Here is an 18,427-nt window from a genome sequence, read left to right as displayed (position 1 = left end):
ACAGACAACACAGTGGTACACACACTGGCTTGGTGAATGGGGAACAGACAAGACTACACAGTGGTACACACACTGGCTTGGTGAATGGGGAGCACAGACAAGACGACACAGTGGTACACACACTGGCTTGGTGAATGGTGAACAGACAACACAATGGTACACACACTGGCTTGGTGAATGGTGAACAGACAACACAATGGTACACACACTGGCTTGATGAATGGTGAACAGACAACAGAATGGTACACACACTGGCTTGGTGAATGGGGAACAGACAACACAGTGGTACACACACTGACTTGGTGAATGGGGAACACAGACAAGACGACACAGTGGTACACACACTGGCTTGGTGAATGGTGAACAGACAACACAATGGTACACACACTGGCTTGGTGAATGGGGAACAGACAACACAGTGGTACACACACTGGCTTGGTGAATGGGGAGCACAGACAAGACGACACAGTGGTACACACACTGGCTTGGTGAATGGTGAACAGACAACACAATGGTACACACACTGGCTTGGTGAATGGTGAACAGACAACACAATGGTACACACACTGGCTTGGTGAATGGGGAACAGACAACACAGTGGTACACACACTGACTTGGTGAATGGGGAACACAGACAAGACGACACAGTGGTACACACACTGGCTTGGTGAATGGTGAACAGACAACACAATGGTACACACACTGGCTTGGTGAATGGGGAACAGACAACACAGTGGTACACACACTGGCTTGGTGAATGGGGAGCACAGACAAGACGACACAGTGGTACACACACTGGCTTGGTGAATGGGGAGCACAGACAAGATGACACAGTGGTACACACACTGGCTTGGTGAATGGTGAACAGACAACACAATGGTACACACACTGGCTTGGTGAATGGTGAACAGACAACACAATGGTACACACACTGGCTTGGTGAATGGGGAACACAGACAAGACGACACAGTGGTACACACACTGGCTTGGTGAATGGGGAACATACAAGATGACACAGTGGTACACACACTGGCTTGGTGAATGGGGAACACAGACAAGACTACATAGTGGTACACCCACTGGCTTGGTGAATGGGAACAGACAATACGATACAGTGGTACACACACTGGCTTGGTGAATGGGGAACACAGACAAGACTACAAAGTGGTACACACGCTGGCTTGGTGAATGGGGAACACAGACAAGACGACACAGTGGTACACACGCTGGCTTGGTGAATGGGGAACACAGACAAGACGACACAGTGGTACACACGCTGGCTTGGTGAATGGGGAACACAGACAAGACGACACACACAGAGGGCTTTGTGAACATGGGCAGCACAGACGCGTCAACTCTCACCACCACCACCGGTGGGTTACAACACAGCGAGAGGAGTAGGGTGGTGGTGGTGGGTGGTGGTGGGTGGTCTATAATTAAACAGCTGTAAGGGCATCTTTAGGGGGTGAAGGGGCGAACGTTGCGTGCGCCGTGGGAGGAGCACCGCCTCGTTTTTTCCCGTCGCTTCACGTGGCGCCTATGACGTCACAGTGCCGGCTTCCAGAAGCTTCTGCTTCACCACCACCCCCCCCTCGTTCTCTCGTGAAGACAGAGCGGCAGGACAACCCCCCCCCCACTACCACCACTACTACCTCCAAAGACAAAACCCCGCGTGGCTGTCACACGAAGCGGCGGCGAAAAAAAATCGGGCACCGGCAGAAACAACCACAACCACCCCCCTCCACCACCACAACCATCACCACCACCACCACGACAACAGCAACAGCTCTACCACCGCTGGCTTCTCCCCTTGTTGTGAGACGGTAAGTGTCTCTCTCTCTCGTGTCGTGTCGTGTGCGGCGACGGGGAAAGTGACGGACGGCCCCGGTCAGCGATGGGCGGTTGACGGGACCCCGTGGCCGGCCGGCGACACCCGCTGACAACCATTACCCTCCTCCTCCTCTTCCTCCTCTAGCCACCACCGCTTATGTGGTTGTACTGTGAACAGAGGGACGTGTGCGAGGAGATAAAAAGGTTTTGCCCGTTTGAAACGTGGCCTCGAATGTGCGTGCGTATCGATACTAAAGGTTGATTGATTATCGTCAATATCCGCAATTGGATGAAGGCCTTCCTCCTCGTCCCCCATGCCGACGCTGCATCTCTTAGCCAAACGATCCCACGATTCGAAATATTTACCCCCACGACTAAAACGGATTATTGCTCTATAACACACGTATTTGATTGATTGATTGATGATTATAATGATTGATAATGATCGCATCAGCCTTAGGGGTTGACGGGCTGACGAGTGCCGGTCCCCAGTTTCGGCTGAGCGTTCGAAACTGGCTCCGAATCCCAAATGTTTGATCACCGGGGATGTGGTGATAGACTACTAAGTACGGAATGTACCCCGCAGATGTTTAGCAGAACTTGGTGTGCCGTGTATTATGCTGAACGTCCTGAGGCTATTTTAATTGCAACGATCTTGGTGGGTTGTGATGGTGGTGGTAGAAGAAGAAAATGCCGAGAAGATGCCGCACGTGTTGGCTTTAAAGCCACTTTAAAACCCAACGAGATCGTGATGAATTGAGACGCCGTGATACGCTGTGCTAAGCAACAACAAGAACAACCTTAAACCTGAGTTGTTTTTCATCTGTTCGGCTCTGCGTCTTCTCGGCTGGTCCATTTCGCAATGCCTGGTGTGGTGTGGGGTGATTGCTCACACACACACAAATAAATAACCCGTGGTGCAACGTGAAATGCAAGGAGATGATCGTATCGATACACAACTGAAGCTCGTTTCAATCCGTTGCCATTGAATCCACTGCGAGGTATTGGTTACTCTCTGTGTGTTAAAGCCTGCGAGATCCACATTTCGGGAAACAAAAAAATGCCGGTGTTTATATAAGCGATGGCTTCATTCCCCTGCCTGCCCACACACAATGATTTTCAGTTATGTAATCGTTAGATAACCCATTGAGATTCAGTTTAAATGCTCTTTTAAATACGTGATATGGTTATCAGTATTAGTCCATTGCCCTTTGTGTGATCCCGTTAGTATGGTCTTTATTAAACAGGCTTTACCTGTTCAGAGCCTGCAGTAATAAGAGGATGTCATTGATTGTATTCATTGAAACACTGGAATGGTAATTTTTTTTAATGCACAGTTATAGGGATATCTTTTAAGTCTTTAATTGATGGTAATTAGCAAGTGTTGAGGGTTTGTGGCCAAGTCACCCATAATGCAGCAAATCTTGCCAGACCTCAGAATCTAAGCAGGGTTGACCCTGGATAGTGCTTGAATGGGTGGCCACCATTCACAAACAGGTTGTCAAAGGCCTGCGGGGGGGCTACGTGGTGGGCAGCAGGGGTCAGTGAAGAAACATTAATTGTCATGCTGTACTATGCTCCCACGCGTACACTGTCTGCACTGATCAGTGTGTTGATGTATGGCCAAATAACCCCCACAACCGACACAGCTTGTGGAATCCCTCAGACAGCAGTGGATTGTGCTGGGAAATACACTAGTTTACTGTCCAAAACCCTACCTGTCACGGAAACAAGGAACTATTCACAATTTTCTGATAGTAATAATGACAAGCCGCCTTCAGTGGTATTTGCCATTGTGTCATGACGTGACTGCGTGTGTCCACAGGTGCCTCATCAACCTCAGCCTGAGCAACCATGGTGAAGGAGACTGCTTATTATGACACCTTGGGCGTGAATACAAACGCCACTCACGAGGAACTCAAGAAAGCATACCGCAAACTCGCCTTAAAGTACCATCCCGACAAAAACCCCAATGAAGGCGAAAAAGTGAGCAGTTTCATTTTTTAGTTCATCTTGTTCTTCTCAAACACGCCATTTGTTGAGAGGTGGAGTACAAAGGAGGTATCTATAATCTTCATCGATTCTACCATTAAAATTGATTAATATGCTTACAGCACACCCATCAATTTGCGCATGTAAGAATAAATTAAGGATACCAATTTGCATTTATTTTTCACTTATTAACAAAAAGTAACTGAATTCACTTCAATATATTCAGAAAATACAATGCACTGAGACACAAAGGGGAAATAAAGGAAAATAAAATGTACATGAATGATATGCAAATTTTAGGTTTCAGCTCAAAGCGAATGAGACGATACATACGAAAAAATACAAATTAGACTATTAAGTAGGTGAAAATATTTAATATAATAGTGAAATAAAATAATAACATAACATGTTGAATTTTGGAGGTGAATTGTTACATGCCGAGTGAAAAACCAGACACTGAGGACATCCTTCACCCACCACATAACAACATTATAGCCACAGCTCTCGACAACATATTTACTGTCCAGGACAAAAATAAAACTGCAAAACTCCTTGGTCAGCGACCAGTAACCTCAGCACTCTCTGCTAAGCAAGATATGAATGTGCACTTTGTATAGTGATACGTGAACTCTGAGAGCTATGTGTGACTTCATAATTTTACAATAGAGTGACACGGTACATCATATTTTATATGGCGTTTGGTGACGCAGAAGGGTCGTTGCAATCTCATGTAGCTGAAAAGTCAGCTGTAAATGTACAGCAGTTGGCCACACTAGATAGGCATCTATTTAGAGCGCTGCCAGCCATCATAAGATTTAATGAAATTGAATACAAAAGTTTGCTTGGATTCTCACTGCAACTTGCACGTATGGGCTTGTAAAATAGATACCGACAGGCACTAACGTGCGTGTGTTGGCTTGTCTTCTGTTTTTGCTTACACAGTTCAAACAGATTTCCCAGGCATACGAGGTTCTGCTGGACCCCAAGAAGCGAGAGCTTTATGACATGGGAGGGGAGCAAGCCCTCAAGGGGGGCAGCAGCAACAGTGGCAACGGCTTCAGTAGCCCCATGGACATATTTGACCTCTTCTTCAATGGCGGCACCCGCATGCAGAGGGAAAGGAGAGGTACATTTTGTCAAGGTCATCACGATTGGACAAGCGGGCATGAGACCTCGCAGCAGATTTTGTGGCGTTGCCACCTCCATTTATTTCAGGATTAGAGCCAAAGTAGCAATTGGGCATATGTGTGACTTCTTACTTCACCACACAGAATTATGCCCCTATGTCATTCCAAGCAGCAGCTTTGAAATTATACATTGGTTTGAGCAAATAATCAATCTGGCACGTAAAACCAAAGTGTGCGTGTATAAATATTTGCGTGAGTGTAAAGTGCGTGTAAGCGCATACGACTTATAAAATACTCTAGTATGTGAGTGTATTTGTATCTTTCACTTGCAAAATGAGAAATATTTACTTGGTGTGCTGTCACATGGTTTAAATCAGGTTGAATCACATGTTTTAACTAAAAAAATCCTTTCATTTATCATTGTGAATGGTTTAAGGTTAAATGAATATTTGCTTAAGGAGTTGTATGTAACCAGCTATTAGATTCTTCCCTTTGTTTAAGCTCTTTGTTTAAAAGTTTTGTCTGACATTCTTGTCTCCATCAGGCAAGAATGCTGTACACCAGTTGTCTGTGGGCTTGGAAGAGATGTACAATGGCTCAACCAGAAAACTGGCACTTCAAAAAAATGTGCTGTGTGCAAAGTGTGAAGGTATGCCAGGGGCCAGCACATGACATTTGATTGTCCATTGAAACAAGTAATATTTACATTCTTTTGCAAAAATTGGCCAATCCACCCCTACTTGGATGAAATAAGCTGAAAGTGAACATTTTATTGTTGGAATTCCATTTTAATCACCATGTTGCAAAATTGCGTCACTCGTGATTTCATTATTTCGCAACTGCTTTAAGGCATATGATCTAGCATATTTTCTCCATTAAAAAAACAAGGTTTAATGTACATCTACAGTAGTATTTTGGTACAATAAGCATTCTTGTGTATGCAGTATCTTACATGCCAGCCTTTCTAACCCTGACACATAAATGTTGAAGCTGATCTGCCACACCGAGTTTCTAACAACAAATGGGGGTTTTGCGTGGTTGCCGTGCCTGGCAGGTCGTGGGGGCCGCAAGGGTGCGGTGGAACGCTGTGTGCCATGCCGGGGAACAGGCATGTACCTGCAGATCCAGCAAATTGGGCTGGGCATGGTGCAGCAGATCCAGTCTGTGTGTCCCGAGTGCCACGGCCATGGCGAGCGCATCAACCCGCGGCACCGCTGCCGCTACTGCAACGGGCGCAAGATCGTTCGCGAGAAGAAGATCCTGGAGGTGCACATCAGTAAGGGTGAGGCTGTGTTTTGTTAATTGACATCTCTCTTAAATGTTGACTTGAATACAAATATTTTCCTGATTGCACTATCAGTGTAATGTCATGAGATGAAGAATCCATTTAGATCTCGTGCAGAGCAGTGCAGCCCTTCGTGTTAGGGAAGGCCCATGGCAGCGGATATCACAGAGTTACCTGAGATCCCTTCAAGTGATTTGTGATCTATACAGTTGGGGGTAGCACTTTTCCACTGCCCTACCAGAGCAAAAACATGTATTTATCGAATTGTGGCGATTCATCTAATCATGGAGGCACAGAATGATTACATCCCTCCTGTTTACAATAGTCATCAAGTTCCTAAATGGTTGTTTTATTTTAATGCCCTCGATTTTTTTTCCCCAATATCTGTGCTAATTAAGTGTGGTTAATGGAGTGCTGCATTGATATTTCTGTCTCTTGCTATAAATTAAACGTATTCATTGTAACCAAATGTGTGCCCTGGAATTTCTTAATAAAAACATGAAATATGTTGGCAGGCATGAAGGATGGCCAGAAAATTACATTGTATGGCGAGGGCGACCAGGATCCAGACCTCGAACCTGGGCACATCGTCATCGTTCTCGACCAAAAAGAACACCCTGTGTTTCACAGGTATATTGGAGACCAGACATTCATAACCATTCTTCACAAAACAGTCGATAAAAATACTAACTCAGATGTTAAAATGGCTCTTAGGGAATACAGTGGCAAATGTTGATTCTGTAAATCTAGTCTGTGTTAAAGCAGCATCTTGTGATATTTTACAATTTGCACTAGTTTACTGTCTTATTACAAACCCAATACACAATGTACTCTAATTGCCACTGTGCCATTTATTATGCAGGAGAGAAGACGATCTGGTGATGAAAATGGAAATTGAGCTAGTTGAGGCACTGTGTGGTTTTCAGCGATCCATCAAGACTCTCGACAACAGAACAATCCTCATCACGTCTCATCAAGGTCAGTATACTGATCTAATGCAGTCATGAGTTTGCGCTAAGACATTCCAATACCACAATGTGCCAGCTTTTTGCAGTGGTCTAACATTTATGTTTTCCCTTTATTGTTAAATCCATCCAATTCAACGGATCTCACCTTGTTTGGGTCACGGCATCACGCAGAACGACGTGCTCACATTTTCAGTCTGAAAAAAATCGTGGCGCTGGCAGGAACACTAATTCGCACCGTTCAGCTCTTCTTCCAATAGCCATCGTGCACCGCTGTCAAATACACGGCGACTTGTACAAATAACACCACTAATCTGACATCACTAGAGGTAGGGTGTGTGCTAGTCACTGTAGTTAATTTATCTTGTAGAGGCTTTTATTCACTAAAGCTTGTCAGCAAGCTTTCAACTTAGTTGTTGCAACATTATTCAAAAAAATTACAATTAGCATACTGCGTACTTGTTCAATTACATATTAAATGTTATTTTAGGCCTTCATTAAACCTATGCATGTGTAATGGGTTCGATTGAGGCGCACACCCAACTTGGAGGCAACACTATTTATTAACGTAACAAACAACTTGAACACTATATATATAAGGTGGTGACCACCGTTCCTAATTTAACTAACACTCGGGGGAATACTATATAACGTGACCAGGGCAGGTTAACGGGCTGCCTGGTCACGGACAAAGATAAGAGGACTGCTGATGGCATCTTCATCCCGGGGTTGAACAGCCACTCTGTCTCTTCACACCCTGCTTATAACTGCTGCAGTGTGGCCAGCCCCACCCTTGGTAACGCCCCCCTTCCCGATCCTTCGGGAAAGTCCGGGCTCCTTACCACGTGACCACCAAGCTCCCCACTGGGGCCCCTGGCCCCCCTTCGTCCGGTCACGTGTTCTGTCGGGTTCACGCAGTGTCAAGGCCTGACGCGACCTCAGTGACATCCCGCCTACAGTACTCGTACAGACACTACACAGTAGTGACTTCATGTCACTACACTCGTAGTCCCAACACAGGAGTGACGTCATGTCACTACACCATGCGTGAAAGCTTTTCAAGTATACAAGGTTGCATCTGCAATGGAATTGTTATTTCTGTTGTGGCAATTGTAACTTGTTGTACTTGCCACAAAACGTAAAATACTTTTTTATATTCTGGCCCCTGCCATTACGCCTGTGCAACACTTGCAAATGCTAATTTTCCCACTTTCCTTACAGGTGAGGTCATCAAAGATGGCGATGTCAAGTGCATACTGAATGAAGGCATGCCTCTGTATCGTGACCCATTTGAGAAAGGACGCCTCATCATCCAATTCAGTGTAAGGGACAACATATTGTACAAACTAAAGTTGGCACAACTGCAAATAAACCTACTCATTGCAAAGTACTTTTGTAAAGATTAACTTAAATGCAGGCTTGATCACACAATTTGGAAACCCAACCATTTTTCTCAACAAGCTTGGCCAATTGGTGTTTAGTTAAAAATACATTGTCTCTTTACTAATGTTTGGGTCCACTATGTACTCTTGGTCTAAATGAAATAATATACCGGAGATAAATTGATTTAAGAAGGCTTCGTCTAGTCTCGATTATTTTTTTAGGATGGTCCTGCATGTGGGAGCAAACCAGAGTACCTAGAAAGTCCGTTTAAACGTTCATGACACACCCATGAGTTGTAATGCTTCTTCTGGGCAAATAACAGGTTTGGGATTTTCACAAATCTGTAATATACCAACAATTTCTGGATTAATGGCGCACCACCTCCTTGTCACGTCAGGCAATTTGACACATTTCAAATTACAATCATGACAACACAATTACACTGTCGCTATAACCATCGATTTCTTGCACCATAGCAACTGACGTTTCTCGTCTTCTCGTGGTCGTGCAGGTGAAGTTCCCGTTGGCGGGATTCTTGCCGGCGCACAAACTGCCGCAGCTGGAAGCCTTGCTGCCTCGGCGTGAGCGCTACGTGCAGTCAGACGATACCGAGGTGGTGGTGCTTACAGAGCTGGACCCGGCACACGGGCGGTACCACAGCCACTACGCCGGACAGGTGTACATGGAGGACGATGAAGCAGACTACCATCAGCCACGTGGCATGCCATGTCAGACCTCATGAGCACTTTTATTTCCACGTTCAGCACTCGCCCCCCTCCGTTGCCTTCCAAATATAGAAGCGGATTTACGTGGGGGCACGACCAAGCCCAGATCAGGTTGACTTTGGTGCATTTGTTTGAGACTTGCAAAGCAATGACCACTTTTGTACAGTTGGGCAACAGGCCCCTTTGCAAATAACTTTCTCAGCAGGTTTGTACAAAATGCCAGCAACAAAAAACTTAATATCTTTGATCGTTTGTGTAGATTTAGGATGCATCAAGTGTGATTTCTATCGGGTTCTCAACCCATCTGGGTGTGGCTATCCTTCACTTTCAATGTATTTTATGTAAATGTGCAATCTGAATTTGTGTCAATATGCCCTTAATTGTACAAAAAAACCCTTGTGTTGGAAAAGCTTCAGGTAGATATTCCATTTCTGTATTTCCAAAAATGTCCCCACAAATGTAAATCGTATTACACTGGTTGTGGGTTAATCTGTATAAGGTTGACTTCAAAAGTTACCAGCAGCACAATAAAACAATTGATGTGACATATTGAGACGTTTCGATAGTTTTATGAAATGCATTATGGATGTCTTTCCAGGTTCGGTAAACCGTGAATATATGACAATATTTTGAGAGTATTTTTAAAACAATTTAATATATAAACTTTAATGCAATAATCGAAGCAGTTCCAGGAATTTCAAATACATGCCGCAACAATATTAAACGAAGTGGAAAGGGAATGAGTGAAAGCAAATTTGGATTAGAACAATGCTTGCAGAAGGTCTACATTTTTATACACGAAATCGAAAAATACTTTTTACATTTACAGCTCAACTGTAGACCTTTGTCTAGTCCATTTGATCGCTGCCAGTTGCTGTAATGTGCCTTGTCATCACATGGGGCAATCGTAAATGTGAACTGCCCTGTCGTCAGAAACAGAGACGATCTTGGAGCCAGTGCTGTTGTACTTCACACCCCACACCTACAGAAATGGGTGGTAAAAAGGCACAGCAGAAATGCATGGGCAACCAGAATCAAAGTCACTGGCAATACCCATGGATACTAGACAAAGCAGTAGGAGGTGATGCAGATACACAGTGATTTACAGATTAGGACAAAGGGGCAATGGTACAATGGTTTGTGTTTAAAGGTTTACCTGGTCCTGATGGTCAAAAAATGTGTGCACGCATGTCCTGGACCCACAGTCCCACACTTTTACGCTTTTATCCGAAGAGCTGTAAAAAAGAATTGGTTAATAAGCAAGCTTGCTTGCTTCAGAGGAAATAAACCAAATTTTTTAAATAAAATGTTCAGCTTGTATAGAAACAAACTCACCTGGACACAAAGTGGGTATTGTCAGGACAAAAGGACACGTTCAGAACCCAAGAGGCATGTCCGCTCAAAGTCGCTGCCAATTTTGCATGTTGTCTGCAAGAAATTGCGTAATTCTGAATTACACACATTTAATTCCACTTGCACAACTAGCTAGTATCCACTGCCGTTTGTTGTATACAATACATGTGATGCTGGCAGAGCTTGGGTGAGCATTACTAAAAGCTCCTACAACCCGCACAATATTTGATGATAGAAAATCAATACCACACTTATCAAATTAACCATTCAATGAAAATGTTCATTTTAATTGTTCAACAATTAAGGGTGAGTTTAAAACGTTGCTCACAAAACGATGGCATCTCATAATTGTCCCGCCAAGAAGATCTCCTTGTGTGACACACTAAATTCTCCTCTGTATATTCCCAAACATAGAAGGTAAACATTCACAAGAAGGTGAATTGAAGATCTACTCACACATCATATATTTTGATGTAACCATCGTCCGAGGCAGTGATCAGAAGTTGGGAGTCCGGAGAAAAGGTCAGAGACCTAATGGGCATAGCATGGCCTCCACGTGTCCAAGGTAAAAGGAAATAACTTCATTGTTAGCAAAAAGAACATTCAATATTGGTCAAGCAATTTTTTTTTTACAATTATGCAGTATATGCATATGCCTCATAAAATGTTAAGTGCTCCTTACCTTCTAGCGTATGGAGAAGTTTGCCAGTTGAAATGTCAAAAATGTTTATGATGCCATCTATGGCACCACTAGCCAAGTGTTTACCATCGGGACTCTAGCAAAAGAGATAAAACATATCTATGAACTCAAAACATCTGAGAATCGGCCACACGTAATTTTGAAAACTGTAATGTGCCTCAAGTTACGAAGTGATGGCAACGCTTACGTAGGCAAGGCTGAGAATGAATTTTCCTCTTGTGTCGAGAGTGGACTCCTTTTTGCCACTTTCAATGCCGAAGATATTTATTTTCCCCATGTGACTGCCTGTAGACAAGAACCTTGAGTCTGGGGAAAACGCTACTGACCAGGCATCCACTGTCAAGGAAAAGAAAAGAGATCATTAATTACCTGTTTCTAAGATGCACACAGTATCCTGATACCCTGACATTTATCCAACTTGAATTTCCTTTGATACAATGGTAGCAGAATACTGACAGAAAGGGACGGGTGTAGGTGTAGCAGTTATTCTGACAACACAAGTGGCAAAAGATTGACTCATGGTGTGAGACCCAGAAGCAAGGGGGAAGAGTATGGAAGAGTAGTACCATTCTTGGGATATCCTATAGTCTACAGGCCGCCTGCTTGGCTAACAAAATACAAGCTACCTCTAGCCTCTGTGAAGTGTTATTGACAAATGTGATGAGTTTTTGTTATTTGTGCTTGTGGACTACTGCCAATGCAGTATCACGAAATAATTTGTTTTACATTTACATGGTGCTGTAACCAAACGAGAAAGATACCTGCTTAGAAGGGTATATACTCAAACAACAGGATGAATTCATTTATTTGAAGTAGCATGAAAAGATGTCACTTCATAAAGCAGAGACAGTGCAAAAATGGTGGAGGATGTAATTGCAAGCAAGCAAGCATGCGGCAGTCGACCAATCTAGACAAGTCTGTGGAAGGTAATTGCACAATTTCAGATGATATGACTTTTGAGAAGTACGATGTGTGCATGTTGCATGTGATCAATGCTGCTTATTTATCATGGACTGTCTTGTCAGTAAAGTGAAATGTTAACTGTCCTACGAACAAATAAAGTTGCGTGAAGTGTTGAACACATTAACAGTTAGGAAGTGTCCCAGCTTAAATAATGTGTCTGACCTGGTCCTGCATCGATCGTTTTGAGCTCACTGCCACACTCCAGGTCCCAGAGGCGAAGGTTTGCATCCAGGGAGCTGGAGGCTGCTAGTGCCCCTGTAGGGCTGATATCCACAGACACCACTCCCAACTGGTGGCCCTCCAATGTCCACTGCAGCTCCAGCTTATCATCCGCCCTGCACGACAACCAGAGGAAAAATGCCCTGTTAATGGCTTAGTTGGCTTAAGATGGGACTTAGCTTGGGGAAAAGAGCTAGAAACGGATTGAATTAAAGATATTTCCTGTCAAGAGTTTTTTTTATTGTGGCTATTAAGGCTTAGAGCTGTTTCAAACAAATACAGTAACATATTGGCGAGCCAGGCTAATATGAATACTGGTCCAGCGAGCTAAAACGTCTAGCTAGCTGCTACAATGAAAACTTCTGTAATATATTGCTAAGAACACTACATTACACCTAACATTACAAACACAAAAAAAGGAATTGTGCATGCATTCTACTGCAAATACAGTAAAATGTGATATAGGTTATGTAATATAACCTACATGACTATCCAGTACTGTTACATTTATTATTGTACTGAGATGCACAGTCCTCACCGTTGTAGTATGTTGTGTTCCAAGACTTATATAACTAGTGCAAAATAGCTTCAAAAAGCAATCAATATGAAAGTGGAGGGATAAAAATAAACTAAACCTGAAAACATGAAAAAAACTAAGAGGGAGAAAAATGATAAACATAATCCTGAAAATAACAATAGACAAAAATATTAAAACCAAGGAAAGTAAAAATGCTAACACCGATTTAAACAAAACACGAAGCAAAAACACTCTACAATTACTGTAAAATAAAAAAACACGGGTGCTAAATCCTAATCCTTTCACTAATGGGATGCAAGAAGGTGGGTGGTAGGGACTGCTTACACGTGCTCCAATGAGAGTCGTGGAGACCGCAATTATTTTATTATTTAACGAACATGGTGTGGCTAAATGCAAAATCCGGTTTGTCAGTGGCTTGCTGTGATTTTACTGTGTTGAAAGGGCATTTGGCCTTGTAAAAATGATCCATTCAACAATAAATGTGTTACCAAAATGCAATGCTTTATCAGACTTTTATTATGACACTCCAGACATTGGCATGGTTGTGTTTTAGAGCAAGGGCAGTGCATCATAGTTAAACTCCCTTGGACTGCCTTCTCTTTCTTCCTGTGAATCGCGCACCATTTCCAGCACTTGACGTGGTCATCCACGGAGCCTGTGATGATATTGTCCGTGCCGTCCTTTTCGTTCTTTCCCCACGCCACTGACCAGATGGCATCCTCATGGGCTGCGGCGGAAAGCGGTAAACATTGTACTTGGCTACTGCCATGTAATTTTGTTGTACTTGTATAGCACAGTGTAAAATGTGTATTGCAAATACGATTATATCATTCGAATTATGATTGTACAGAAAAAAATATAAACCCACCTTGTTCTTGCTTGAACTGGATGCTGTACTGCAATGGGGAAATTAGTATGTAAATATACATTGAACCAATTTTTTTGAAGAGCAATAACATCCATCACTACAGTACTCTCACTATACTATATATTGCACCAGTCAGGATTTTACACACCAAGCCAAACAAATGACCATTGTCGCAGCTAAAATGAATTATTTCCCCCCATGTGATCACCTCTTGAAGTGAGTTTCACAATCCACAATGCTGATCCATTTGAGGCTTTCAAACATCGGCTCTCAGAAGTATTTGGTCCATGGGTATAGCATACATTACAGAAAGGTGCAGCCCTGCAATTGCTCGCTTATTCTATTACAGGCAGGTCGTCTACTACCGCGAACGTTAGATAGCGCTTCTTAAAGGGTTAGTTGGCTTACTCTTTAACGATGGCCAGATGGAAAAGTTATCAGTACACATTATCCCACCACATACGGACCTGGCATCCGACTGTGGTTCATTTCTACTGCTGGGTGGACAGAGGAGAGGGATTTAAGACATGTCCATTGTTTAAACTGCCGCACTGCGAGGTAAAACCACCGACCTCTAAACACAGTGTTCTAATCACACAGCCAAGAGTTAAGGGAGCCACACGTCAATTCTATCAGTAAGTGCAATTAACATTTATTGTAATGTATTACAGGACTAATGTGTTTATTGCTCTAATTTGCACTATGTAATACATTTATGTCATTTTCTGGTATGTAACACTGTTGTACTTAGTGCAGTTATTGTTTTTATTTATATGTAATATACTGTAGTACTACAGGAACTCGTATTGCTCTGTGTACAAATGTAGTGGACTGCAGTAATGTCATATATTGCTCAGACTGTTAATACTCTTTGGTTCTTTCGGAAAAGTCACGTAGGTATAATGATGACGGACGCTTGTGTTGCGCCCGAAACGTGATTTATTTTATTTTATACCTACGTGACTTTACCGAAAGAACCAAAGAGTATGGATTCCTGCAGTCACGAAAGCTTCAAATCAAGATCAGACTGTTCATCTTTCGGAAAGTGCGAGGGGTAGATGAGGGGGTGTTGTTGCTAAGGTAACAAGATAGGGCCGTCTTGAAATATAGGCGCGGTCTTCGTTTGAAAGTTAAAATTAAGCGAATTCCACCCGATTCGGGGCTTTAAGTCTTGAACGTTAATATCAAGTCACGCAGCTATAAATGGTCAAACCACAGACCTGGGTTCCAAAGACACAAGTGCATTTTGAAAAATCGACTTTCCTGTTCATCCATGAAACAAAACCGCTCTATTGTCGTGCCACTGTAAATTAAAACATGGTCCCCCCTTTACCTGCGTGGTCATGCTGGGCTGAATGACGTGACTCTATCGGGCAGGTCGAGTCTGTAAGACAGCACAAATTAACCAAAGTCTATAAATACGTATGTATGTTGGACTTTTTTCTCACCATACGTAGCCAACCGTGCTAATCGGAGGTGTGCGGATGGGGCCAACTAAAAATACCGCATAGACACACCTATTGCAACCCTTTACCCAGGCGTATGGCTTGCATTCTGGGTTAATATCATGAGCACCACTTTGTGGTAAAGTAAATTTGGTATGTGTGCAGTAAAAAAAAATCGCCCAAATGAATGTGAAATTGTTACCGCTGGTTGGGGCTTAAACAAGCGATACGAGCTGCATCGGCCAAGTACCCCAATGTAGCAGCAGAGCCCTCCTGAATACAAGTCTTGAGACTCGCCGAGGCTTTCCTCGATATAAAAAAGGAGATATTGTAAATATTCCTTGTTTATTGATACATTTACACGAGTGTCAACTGGAATTCAATGAGGGCCTAGTTACACTAGTCCCACCACAGTGACCAGCTCAACTGACACGTAACCCGCGTTTTAAATTAAATCCAAACAAACATCGCGACAATACGGCGCCAAACAGTTAATATGCTAAACAAATAACTTAGCGCGCCCAATGAAGTAACACAATAGTATTTTTATATAAACAAAATTCGCACATTTACCAAGCGGCGACTTCGTTGCCACCTCCACGCCGCCAACTCTCACGAGACTTCGAGAATGTCTCGCGAGATCTCGCACCGCGTGATTTTGCGGTCACGTGGACCAATCCCATTCAGCTGATCGATATTCAGTGTTCAGGGCTCGATATTCCCGAAGCCAGCACACCACATCGAGTATATCTCTCGCTGTTGCTACTACCGCTCTACCAACGACTCGGAAAATATTAATTGAGAAATTAAGCCGTGTATTAGATTAACTCGTCAATTCATCAGTCGTTTAATGTAATGGCGTGAAAGCCAACTGATGGTAAAATATTGGTGTAAAAGTATGGTTGGGATACCAGAGCAAGACGTTTGGAGGTTGGGTGTCTGGCAGAAGGAAGCGATGGCGTGTTGTGGTAACATCAAAGCTACTGCACGTGATGAAATGCACTGCAAATCGGCGTGGAGTCTTGACAATTGATCTCAATGCCGTAGCCATGGAGTCAACATAGGGGGCGACCACATCTTTCAGGGGGTCTGGGGGCCCCCCCCCAGAAAAAAAATTCTAAATTTGAAAACGAATTTCCTACCATTTCCTGCCTAAAATATTAAAAAATTCTATAACACATAGGATGGACTTTTTATTAATTTTTTACAATAATGTCAAATAGTGTATTGTATTACATTGATCTTGTTTTTTTCTTTTTTACCTTTTCTTGTTTCATTGTATGTAATGGCAGATATTAGGGATTAATAAAGTATAACCACAATCATAAACAGAAATCTATTTTATAGCAATACATGGGGGGTGGGGACATTTTGAGCATATTTGAATTATTGGGGGGATGTGTCCCCCCCCCCCAATATAGATTATAATTACGGCATTGACTCATATTTTCTGGGCTGTGCAAATTGCACGCTTTACGGACGAACTCGACCCCGCCCATGGGAATGTGGAATTTTCAGAAATGCGTCATGCGTGAAAACAGATGAGCACCACCAATTTTATTCATTCACTATGTGGAGGCCGTTGGCCCCCGGGGTCCCTCCCGCCTGCATCCCCTATTCCGTTTACGTTACCCCACCTCCCTATTACCCGCTACGGTTTCGCCGGCATTCGAACGCGACGCCCCTACTGTTACAGCCTCGCGCCGCGCTCCCACCTGCGCGCATACGTGCGCACATCATCGTCAATCAAACGCCGTGCTCGCAGTATAGCCCTGTGCGGCACGTTACCAATGCGCATCCGTATCCGACACGTAACGAACGTATGCACACACACACCGCTCCGTGCACTCCAACTCCACACCGACTACGCAAGTTATGATCGCGCACCTGTATCGCACACGGAGTGAACACACGCAACACCCACTCTCGCACCGCTCTGCGCAGCGCTCCCCCTAGGCGAGCCGCAGCACTACAGAATCACTGAGTACACACGCGCACTCACACACTCACACTGCACGACAAGATCACGCGAGACCACGCTTCGCTATTAATGATTTATTTTCCGCTACCTGGAACTAGATGTTAAATCAGTGAGTCGACGAGGCTGGCCTACGCTGATACCTCTATACCTATTCCCGATTTATCTGCTATGATTCTAATTCACCTTCTTACTCACTGTTAAGTGTCCACGGCGGTCCGCTGATCCTTGTGCTCACCGCGTGCCTCGGTGCGTCTCACGGACGTCCGGGTCGCTGGCTGGAGCTGCGTCTGGTCGCCTGGCGCTGGAGTAAGAGAGCGATTTCCCCCTTGCGCTCCCCATTTATCCTGATTCCCGGACCCCTACCCCCTTCCCACGCACCGTGCGCCTTCGCTATGCTAATTAATCCTTTGTCCGCGCGGCGTGAACTCCAAACAATGGCACGCGCCCCCCTCGCCCGGGCCAGGCAACTCCGCGGTGCCTTTGTTCCGCTAATCAAATGAGCGACCTGCACGGCGCAAATTCCAATCAATCCTTTTCTCACGCAGGCCCCCATCATCGAGGTTCATGCGGCGGTGTCCATCACAAAGGCCCGTCGTGGGAAGCTGTGCATGGCTCCTCGCGCGCCTCCCCTCTCCCGATTATTTATACTAATAGCCTTATCCTTTAACTCCCCTAACAATGGTGCCTGCGTACCCGAGCGTAATTATGCCGTCCCTCCGCTGCCGGTGCGGGGGTGCCGGATTATGCAGTTCAGATGCGCTGCGTGTTTTCTAATGATGCTCCTCCATCACAATGCTTATTCCCTCTGCCTGCCCCGTCGATACTGGCGTGTGTGGGGGGAAATGCGCCTCAACCGCGGTGGCCGAATGCCCCACGCCGCGACCACACAATATTAAGGCCGGTCGCAGCGCCGCGGCGCAACGTAGCACGGGGGAGGTCATCCAATTCCCTGATCGCCGGAAACCGTGAGAGTTGATCCCGATAAGGGTTTCTCGGATAAAAACCGGTCGGCCAGGCGACCTCCCCTCGGAGCTCTATGGGGGGGGAAATGAG

The 18,427-nt window shown here is 44.4% G+C and overlaps 2 protein-coding genes and 1 long non-coding RNA gene across 5 annotated transcripts; 1 reads left to right on the top strand and 2 right to left on the bottom strand.

Moving 5' to 3' along the window:
• Positions 1–1,630: 1,630 nt before the first annotated feature.
• Positions 1,631–9,852, top strand: LOC133343718 (dnaJ homolog subfamily A member 1-like). Its single transcript, XM_061553479.1, has 9 exons — positions 1,631–1,823; positions 3,656–3,816; positions 4,765–4,948; positions 5,494–5,598; positions 6,004–6,231; positions 6,750–6,864; positions 7,097–7,212; positions 8,421–8,521; positions 9,094–9,852. Exons 2-9 carry the CDS (start codon positions 3,685–3,687, stop codon positions 9,322–9,324), a joined length of 1,212 nt encoding a protein of 403 aa, XP_061409463.1. The 5' UTR covers positions 1,631–1,823; positions 3,656–3,684; the 3' UTR covers positions 9,325–9,852.
• LOC133343721 (uncharacterized) lies at positions 4,181–7,920 on the bottom strand. The gene is made up of 3 exons (XR_009755281.1): positions 7,348–7,920; positions 6,066–6,209; positions 4,181–4,910 (listed from the first exon to the last, which is right to left on the bottom strand). It is a non-coding gene; the product is annotated as an uncharacterized LOC133343721 (long non-coding RNA).
• Positions 9,853–9,970: 118 nt separating the features above from the next.
• On the bottom strand, positions 9,971–17,633 carry SKIC8 (SKI8 subunit of superkiller complex). 3 transcript variants are annotated; one of them, XM_061553480.1, is made up of 11 exons: positions 17,570–17,633; positions 15,282–15,332; positions 13,949–13,976; positions 13,702–13,807; positions 12,486–12,658; positions 11,548–11,696; positions 11,343–11,436; positions 11,117–11,210; positions 10,643–10,735; positions 10,464–10,542; positions 9,971–10,289 (listed from the first exon to the last, which is right to left on the bottom strand). In XM_061553480.1, exons 2-11 carry the CDS (start codon positions 15,291–15,293, stop codon positions 10,200–10,202), a joined length of 918 nt encoding a protein of 305 aa, XP_061409464.1. In that variant the 5' UTR covers positions 15,294–15,332; positions 17,570–17,633; the 3' UTR covers positions 9,971–10,199. The 3 variants fall into 3 exon arrangements, with proteins under 3 accessions (XP_061409464.1, XP_061409466.1, XP_061409465.1); XM_061553482.1 differs by lacking the exon at positions 17,570–17,633 and adding an exon at positions 15,967–16,028 and having other exon boundaries at positions 9,972–10,289; XM_061553481.1 differs by lacking the exon at positions 17,570–17,633 and adding an exon at positions 15,961–16,020 and having other exon boundaries at positions 9,975–10,289.
• Positions 17,634–18,427: the final 794 nt, after the last annotated feature.

Source organism: Lethenteron reissneri, chromosome 18 (genome assembly GCF_015708825.2).
Source record: "Lethenteron reissneri isolate LAM-NWPU_2019-01 chromosome 18, ASM1570882v1, whole genome shotgun sequence".
Classification (NCBI taxonomy): Eukaryota; Metazoa; Chordata; class Hyperoartia; order Petromyzontiformes; family Petromyzontidae; genus Lethenteron; species Lethenteron reissneri.
The sequence above is the reverse complement of the archived record's forward strand: the minus strand, read 5'-3'. Positions and strand labels throughout refer to the sequence as shown.

Bases quoted from the DNA above. Each gene is read 5' to 3' on its own strand.
- LOC133343718 (XM_061553479.1), top strand. From the start codon at position 3,685: ATGGTGAAGGAGACTGCTTATTATGACACCTTGGGCGTGAATACAAAC. The intron at 5,599-6,003 runs GTATGCCAGGGG...CGTGCCTGGCAG, and splicing joins GCTGTGTGCAAAGTGTGAAG to GTCGTGGGGGCCGCAAGGGT. The intron at 6,232-6,749 runs GTGAGGCTGTGT...ATATGTTGGCAG, and splicing joins GGAGGTGCACATCAGTAAGG to GCATGAAGGATGGCCAGAAA.
- SKIC8 (XM_061553480.1), bottom strand. The intron at 13,808-13,948 runs GTGGGTTTATAT...TTTCCGCCGCAG, and splicing joins CCAGTTCAAGCAAGAACAAG to CCCATGAGGATGCCATCTGG. The intron at 11,211-11,342 runs GTAAGGAGCACT...GGACACGTGGAG, and splicing joins ACTTCTCCATACGCTAGAAG to GCCATGCTATGCCCATTAGG.